This window comes from Gymnoscopelus microlampas (assembly GCF_963454915.1).
Source record: "Gymnoscopelus microlampas genome assembly, chromosome: 10".
Taxonomy (NCBI): domain Eukaryota; kingdom Metazoa; phylum Chordata; class Actinopteri; order Myctophiformes; family Myctophidae; genus Gymnoscopelus; species Gymnoscopelus microlampas.
In genome coordinates this window covers 45,462,771-45,472,037 of record NC_139947.1, presented here as the reverse complement: position 1 = coordinate 45,472,037, position 9,267 = coordinate 45,462,771, and the positions used below count along the sequence as shown (strand labels likewise).

General features: G+C 42.6%; 1 protein-coding gene across 1 annotated transcript; it reads left to right on the top strand.

Moving 5' to 3' along the window:
• Positions 1-609: 609 nt before the first annotated feature.
• pim1 (Pim-1 proto-oncogene, serine/threonine kinase) lies at positions 610-4,894 on the top strand. Its single transcript, XM_084069890.1, has 6 exons — positions 610-1,039; positions 1,413-1,519; positions 1,651-1,701; positions 1,889-2,270; positions 2,879-3,055; positions 3,189-4,894. Exons 1-6 carry the CDS (start codon positions 961-963, stop codon positions 3,401-3,403), a joined length of 1,011 nt encoding a protein of 336 aa, XP_083926016.1. The 5' UTR covers positions 610-960; the 3' UTR covers positions 3,404-4,894.
• Positions 4,895-9,267: the final 4,373 nt, after the last annotated feature.

Genomic DNA, 9,267 nt, shown 5'->3' with positions numbered 1-9,267 from the left:
ATATGTAAAGTATTAATGCACGAAGCACTAATACTTTGCATATTCACAGAAAAGAATAATATTATTGTATGATGCTTCTTGCATACAGCATTCTATTCTATTATATTCAAACAAGTACAATACGTAATGAAATACTAAATGTAACCATTGTTGTGCTGCAATTTCCTTTTGATTTAGAACTAAAAATAAGCACATGATCATAGTTATCCCAGAAGTGACCTAATGTCCCATGGCATGATGGGCTATTCATAATGTTGTCTTATTATCACTGAGTCAGTTTCCCGCGAAAGGAAGAGGCAGGCCTGTCCCAGGCCGCCCCCACCCCCCATCCCCACGCCTTGGCTTTGAATTTGCATTTCCATCCAAACTCTAGTCATAATTTTTGTCTCTCCTTTTGGCGCGTTTTGATTCCCGCCACGTCTAGTCTAGCCGGTTACGTTTGTTTTATTTTCATGCGGGGGTGATTGACGTGCGCTTTGGCAGTGTATCTACGTCCTGATTGGTGTAGAGAGCGGGGGCGGGAGGAAAACGGTGACGTGCGAGCTGTGGCGACACCCATTTACTATGGCTTATATATTTTCTTGTCCTTCCCCTGCCCTTTTCAAAGAGCCGGTGTCTGTTTTACCGACGCGAAGCACCCTGTTGTTGTTATTTTGATTTGAAATTAGCCAACTTGTTTATATTTTGATTCGAAATTAGCCAGCCGTTTAAAAAACAATACGATCGGCGACTATTTTCTTTATCTGGATCAAAGGGCGAGTTTTCCAACGAGACATTCTTCATCAATCCGGATGAGAGGAGGATTCCTACCGCATTTTCTTTTGCTCCTGCAACGTGGATCGTCGCCCGCCCGATTCTAGCTGAGACCCACCGGGGAGGAACACTATCGGATTATAACCCTCACAGAATAACGGCGTTTGTCGTCAACCTCCCGCGGATATTATTATTAACAGATCTGGGATGCTGCTGTCGAAGCTCAATTCATTCGCCCACATCTCGACTGTTGTGGATATGCCGGCGAAAATGCAGCTTCATCCAGGTCAGTTGGACGCCCGTTAAAAACCTCACGAATTACTGTATTATTATTATAATTCACCGTACAACGAAGTGCGGCACCGAAAATGGCCAATCTACAAACTCACAACGCGTCGCGTTGTGAGCTTGTAGATATGCCATTTTCGTTTTTTTTGTTTTAGATCTGCCATTTTTGCATATTAAATTGAAAAAGCATGGGTTTTGTTGTCATGATGGGGGGGGCTGCTGTGCTGTAATGGCTGCTGCCTGAACCCAAGGCCCCCTGATTATATCTGCCGCTGTTGATTCACCAAAGCGGAGCCATTATTTCAAATGTAAACACTGCCGTTGTAGTTCTTTAAACGTGACGGGTTTTATGTTGTGTTTGAATCCCACAGTGAAGGAGAGGGAGGCTTTTGAGAAGATCTACCAGGTTGGCGGTGTGCTGGGGAGCGGAGGCTTCGGCACCGTCTACACGGGCACGAGGATTGCCGACGGCGCACCGGTTAGTATTATTATTATTTAAACTATGAGGAATGTATTGTATTGTATTCTGTACGTTCTAGATGCGTTTGTATATTTATTGTCGACATCTTGGAAGGCGTCTGACATTCTTTTCCCCTTGCTCATGTGTAGGTTGCCGTGAAGCATGTGGCCAAGGACAGGGTCTCCGAGTGGGGCGAACTGGTGAGAATTTACGATTAAAAACATTGATTCATGATATATAGGCCTAGATGAATAAATGGATGAATGTATTCATATCTACATTACTGGAACTAGGCTATGATTATTGGCATTATGGGTATAGGTGCTCGTTTTGTATTATTTTTTATTTCTAGTTATTAATTTAGTATTTTTTTGATCGCCCTTTCAGCCCAACGGCTCTCGGGTCCCGATCGAGATCGTGCTGCTGAAGAAGGTCGCCGCCAACACGGCCACGGGGGGTTTCCGTGGCGTGATCAAGATGCTGGACTGGTACGAGAGAGCCGACAGCTTCATCATCGTGATGGAGAGACCCGAGAACGTCAAGGATCTCTTCGACTTCATCACGGAGAAGGGGGCCCTGCCGGAGGAGCTGGCCAGGAGCTTCTTCCGCCAGGTGCTGGAGGCCGTGCGCCACTGTCACAGCTGTGGCGTCGTGCACAGGGACATCAAGGACGAGAACATCCTCATCGACCTGCGGACGGGCGAGATGAAGCTCATCGACTTCGGATCCGGGGCGCTGCTCAAGGACACCGTTTACACAGACTTCGACGGTGAGACATTATTCATTAACCTCTGCTGCTTGTTCACCGTTTATAAACACAAATAGGCCACATAATACTACTTAATGTTAAGCCTTATTGTGTTTCATTTTGTAATGGGTACATTCATAGAGCTATACATTTTCGTTTACCAGCAGAAATACATAATTTGTCACTGTTGACATTCCATGGTAGCCCTCTGTCTGTCGACACAAGCTTGCGTTTGCGTTGCTTTGGGCGCCCTCTATTGGAGGGAAGCGGCATTTTTACAACTCAAAGTTTGTAAACAAAGTCACATGTCCCGCTCCCCCGCCCCCACACACACTCACACACTCCATCTCACACCGCCTGTCATGCTCACTGTGGCACCTGAGCCTACATAATAGACTTAGAAAGCAAGCATGGAGGATAATCTGAACAGCTTGTTACACACTTAACACATAGACCTGTACAGATTAATGCTTTCATTTGACATTCTACATTTTAGAAAGAATGATTAATTTGTATATTTTTGGAATACTTTTTTTTTTTTCTTTCATCTTTTAGTGTATTTTGCAAGTTACCAAGAAACAAGGACCGTTTTTTTAAAACATCTCCCATTATTTGATTCCATTCAACAGGCACAAGAGTGTACAGCCCACCAGAGTGGATCAAGTACCATCGCTATCACGGGCGCTCAGCAACGGTGTGGTCACTAGGCGTGTTATTGTACGACATGGTGTGTGGAGACATCCCCTTTGAGCACGACGAGGAGATTGTACGGGGACAAGTCCTATTCAGGAGGAGAATCTCCACTGGTGAGTTGAACATACCATGCATACGGAATGCTGTTAGCTTAGTGGGTGTTAATGACAATGCAACACCCAACGCCTTTAATGCTTTAAGTTACTCGCTCATGACTCACGCCCCCCCTCCCTTTCCCTCCTCCAGAGTGCCAGCAGCTGATTAAGTGGTGCCTGGCCTTGCGGCCGGCAGACAGGCCCTCATTTGAGGACATTATCAACCACTCGTGGCTGCAGAACGCTCCCTCCACGACGGTCTCATCCACAGTACAGACAGATAAGGCGGGCCCAGAGATAAGGCTGCACAGCATCAGCCACGAGCCTGCTGCCTTCACGGCGGCCACAGTCACCGTGGCCCAGTGACTGTCCATCTTGACACCAGAGACTACTATCATAAAAGACCTTATTTATGTAACAAACTTCTAATGGAGGCTGTAAAAAGGCCTTTTAGTCCTACATCAAATCATTATGGAAGGACTACAGAGAGAAGGCCAACGTCAAGATGAAAACTTCGTTACCTTCCCCCCCACCCTCCCATCTGGCTGGCCAGACGAGCCCCAGCTACTTGATTTTTCTTTCACTCATGGATCAGAGTTGATGGACTTAGTCGAGTCTGGACTCTGATTGAGCCACATGTGACTGTCACTCGCTCGCAGGGGAGGCGTGCTCCACAGGCCTGCTGCGCCAGGGCACGTTACGCAACCTCCAGCTACTCTGTACTCCGCTCTTTCTCTCCATCTCTTGTCGGTGCGGAAAGGGGAGGGGCAGACGAAGCAAAGAGGAGCGTGATTTTTACAACAAAAAAGTGCCTTTTGTGTGATTGTTGGGGCGAGGGGGGAGACCCTGAAAATACTTGAAAAAGTTTTGTTGTTTGTTTTTGTATTCTATACACAGCTTTATATCCTGTTTTTGCGTTCAGTTTTCCTCTCGTAGGCCTAGATCAGTGAAGCCTATGCCACTGCTACTACTACCACTACTACACCTCCTACTCCAATGTCATTAGCAACGACACAACCTCATGGCCGCAGCGGCACCCTGTGCAAACAAACAGAACGTATGAAAAAATTAAACAAACACTGGACTTACCTCACCCTCCTATGACGCCACAAACACCTCCTTTTCTACGACTACCGGCTCCGCCTTCTCCTCCGGTGTCGGAACTGTAGACACACCCAAACACACGCTTAGGCACGAAAACCACTCATTCATCGTCACCTGAATGCACATGACGCAATGCAACCATACCACACAGAAATACACCTGCTCTTTAAAAACTAATAAGATGGAGACATTTTTACTTTTACAGTGCCTCAAAGGTCATGATTAAGAGAGGCGCAAGAATTGTAAATAATAATAATAAGAGTATTTATTATTGTTGTGAGTTCTTATTCTCTCTCACTCCAAGAGCTTTTGTTGTGGAATTATTTATTTATTTATGAGACAATTTTGGCCGTACGCACGTTTCATTCCACAGTTATTGAAGGGCCCACATATTATAAACAAAAACAGAGTGAATTGTTGACCATATTTATGGCTTGAAATTTTAAGAGCAGATATGTGTATGATATGTAAATAACATGTAAATAGTCCTGAAAGCACTTCCATTTTAACGTATCTAAGCATTGAACGTCTACTGATGGTAACTGGTTTTGTTACTGTACTGTCTGCTGCGTGAGAAGATTGAAAGCATGTGTGCATGAGAGAGTGTATGTGAATGAATGAATGAATGAGAAAATTCACCCATAGTTGCATGATTGCGGCTTGGATTGTTTTGTTTTATGATTCAAATTAGAATTGTAAATTAAGTTAGAAACTATTTTTATACGATTTCAATAAATATTTTTTTAACCTTGATCTTGTGACTCATTTGCATTCCTTCAACTGAGACATATCCCATATCCCTCATGTTTTATTAAAGTGTCATATCAACTTATTATTATTATTAACATACAGTAATTTCATTTTTTGAAGAAGTATACCTAGTAAGTTCAAGACTGGGAAACCAGTTCCACCTAATCTCAGATTAAGTTTGATTTGTGAAGGAAATCATTAAAATATTACAGTATAAATAGTGGAAATCCTCTTTTCTCAACAGGTTTCCTGTTTGTCTGCTTAAATGTGAACGACAGAAGACAGACCATACAGAGATAAAGAAATTAGAGAAGAGGAGAAAGCAGACAATTTAATAAACAAAGGGATGGGAAGAATCAAAAGTAGAAGAAAATAATGCTGCCAGAAGGAACAATATCATATTTGATCATTAGCAGTAAATGTTTTCAGTCATTTTAGTCTGTTCATGGGACTACATATGGACAGATGCAGGTTTTTATTTTCAGATGTGCTGTGGATTGATTTTTGATTACAGTACAAGGCTGCAACTCAACATGGCTTTATTAGGAATTATTATTATTATTATGCAATATCAGCAGTAAATGGCCATACAAAGGCCATATATTGCAGGGAAATGGCCAATGGTTGCGTGCAGGGTGTCGTGAGCTTGTGAATAAATCCTACCAACAAACCAGTGATGCTCTTAAGGGTTAATCTAGACATGGTGGTGCCCGACAGGCAGCAGGCTATCATGGATAATGTATCCTAGAGATCAGACATGCAACCGTAACCACTTAAAACCCATTTCTGTCTCATTGCATTGTGAGCCTATAGATCTGCTATCTATTTTATTTTTTATTTTACATTCGGGGTTGGTGCTATAATGACAGAATATGGACACCAGGGTTTAAGTGGTTGAACCCTAGTATCCCTAGTTCATGTGAATAGGGTGGTTGGTGTGGATTTGGCTAATTTTTCAATTTCCTCATTTGAATTTCATGGTGTCTGTCCCTCTTCCCATCATTGTCCACCATGTCCACTTGGGGAATTCCTTGAAGAGACACTCTTATCAGCTCCTTCCATTTCTCATTATACTAGGTCACTTAAGGCTTCCTACAGAGACAAGTATCTTCATGTTACTTCTCCTCTGTCCTCATTCAATTTCTCCTTCCTTATCTCTTCCTCCTCCTCAAAGAGTAGATAATGTGTTCTCTAGAGCCTGCTGCCCCTCTAAACCCTCTGTTACTCCCCTTCATGTCTCTGACCACCTCTTTGTAACCTTCTCTATCTCCTTAAACCCATCCACCCTCACCCTGTCACCACTCTATGGAACCTGAGGTCTCTAAACCCCTCCTCTCTCTTCTTCTGTCCTCTCCTGTCGCCCCTCCCCTGATTCCTTCCCCTACCTCTCAACTGACTCTGAAACCTCCTCCTTTCTCTCCACTATTTCATTTACTGTATATGTTTGACTATCACTGCCCTCTCACCTCCACGCCGGCACACCTGTGTCCACCAGCTCCTTGGTCATGTGAAACTTAAGTTGAGTGAACACATCTCAGCTGAAAGGAAGTGAAACAAAACTGGCCAATTAGATGACATCTCCCACTTTCATTCACTTACATCTGCCTTCTCCCTCTCATTATCCACTGCTAAGTGGATACATAACTAGATACATAACTTATATTCTCTATTTGGAATTGCAAGGGGCACAGATCAATAGCTGTCTCTTATTAATGATTAGAGCTTAGGGCAATAGTGTCAGCAAAGTAACCCAGTAGATACAGTTCATTGCGGGGTCAGGGAAGAGGTTTAATGTGGATAATGGTTTTAAAAAGGCAGGGTCAAGGTCAGGGTCGTCCCAAAGCTTATGGTTCTACCAGAGCTTATGGGAAACCTGCAAAACACAGTTTTTTTATTGACAATAAAGAAGATGTGTCTGCAACACAATACAGCTAAATATAACAAGAATAACATGAATTCAATTGTACATTCTGTTTCTCATTTCCAGTGACAAATTTAGCAAATACAATTGATGAAATGCCTCTTCACTGCATTTTCAAAGTAACAGGACATAATGGGACCATGGAAAAAACTGAATGGAATATTTGTGTCACTGGTTTCCTCCATTTATTTTCTCCTCTAGTTTCCTCATTCAATAATCTTGTTATCTTAAGTCAGCTGTAGTACCGGTGCTTGTATTTGATTTGTCTGTGGGGATATCTTCGCTAAGTTTACATAAAATCATCCCCATCCTGTCTCTGAGAGCTGCGTGGCATATCACAAATGGCCTGTCGGCAGCTAGTGTTTTGACATGAACATCATACAATGAAGCCATTCATGCTTGGCAGGAAGTATATCAAGTTTCAAGCAGACCAAATAATCTAGGAAAAAAAAAACATACTGTAAATAAAGAAAGTCTGTTAGCATCGCAAGCAAGTTACAGTACATGGCCCAACAAGGAACTGGATCTGCATATTGAGTGCTGCTTCCTGTGCCCATTTTAGATATTAATCTGGATGTTAATGCCGTTGCCCACATATTCTTTCTCCTGAGCATATTGAGGAGCTAATCATGCAAACTTGCTTTTAAATGAGAGTCAAATATAGAGCTGGCTATTTGCATGGGCTGTCAGTGAGTCATTTTGCCCGTAGCTACAGAGTCAATTTGAATGGAGGCTATCTTTGTTGAACAATGACTCATCTAAAAAAAGAAAAAGAAAAAAAGAGGACAGAGTAACATGAGTAACCATGATGTTTTGGTGGAATATGTTCCACGTTTAGCTTTCAATGGGAAAAAAACAAATAATACACCTTTGTGCCATCATAAAGTTCACACTGTGCATCTGAGCTAACTGAATGAATACAGATGCAATGAATGACTTGATCTGACATCTGTTTTAAATGTCTCAATAGACTGTACAATCCCCAGTGGCAATCTTTACACTCTGGGTTAAAATGACAATCAGGATTTAATGTTCAAATGCAGCACTCTATTCCCCTGTCACAGATGTGGCTCAGCTTGACGTGTATGTTTATCGTCAGAGTCGATTGGCTCACATCCCTCTTGTTCCCATCTACCTTCCCCACCATGGGGAAACAGAAAGAGAAAGCCCAGCTGTTGCAGAATCCAACCGCACTTACGAAGAACCTGAGCTAAGCTAGTTGGGCAATATTCTGAGGAACTTCCTTGAGGTCTCTTCCTCCCAGGCACGGTCTTATCTGCCTTTTTGACCTCTTCAGTTGTTTCAAAATACAAGCGGGTATTCGCACGCACACACGCTGAGTTTCTAAACAAATGAATGTAACAGAAAAACTGTTTTTTCCCTTACATTTTGGGGCCCTGTTTGTTCTTCTCATACGCACCTGTTGTTTTCTTACATGTGCAAAAGGCTTGCTTTTCAATGAATGTATGTGAAATTATGTTTGGTACACAACTCTACGGGTCCATTTGGTTCCATTTGTACACTCTTAGAGTGAAATTGAGGTAGGGAACTTTGCGCTCTAAACTCAAGGCTTACTATGGCTGAAAACAGGTGCGAGAGGCCAGCATGAAAGTCCATAAACAAAAAAAAACACTCTTAGAGTGAAACAAACACTCCAGATGTTACAGCGTAAATGTGAGCTGGAACAAGGCCGGTGTGTGCTAATTACACAAGGTATTCACTGGCTCAGACTGATAATTACCAAGTTGTGTCAATTTGCTATGCACAAACATTACAGTACACCCACTCTTAGTTGTGACATAAGGTACTGTATGAATACATGACTCACAACCAACACAACAGCTTTGCAAGGGCTGAATGTACAGAACACAATGTCAAGATGTGTCTAAAAGGAACAATAGTTAAGCCAAATGTATTCTTCCATTGTACAACGATGTTCCTAGCAGAAAATAACAGATTTTCAAGTGCCGCAAGGAATATGTTACCAGAACTAATAAAAGCGCACACACACACACACACACACACACACACACACACACACACACACACACACACACACACACACACACACACACACACACACACACACACACACACACACACACACACACACACACACACACACACTGTGAGTAATGGATGATAGCCAGGCTCACTTGTTCCAGGGTACAATGCTCTAGGAAAGGTCACAGTGAACTACAGTACCTCCACTTGAAACAACAGAATGTTCCAGATGTCACAAATAGTTTGACTCTGAGCACTTTCTTCCTCACTGCTTATGTGGCACTTCTCTGCACTGCATCTTTCACTTATCAATCACTTATATCCCTAATGGTACCTCACGTTTCCTAACAGAATGTTTTGAATCTTCAGCAATGATTAAACATGCTCTGCAACACAAGTTACTAAAAGCAATACAACGCTTTAAGATACTCACACTATCATGAGTAATGGA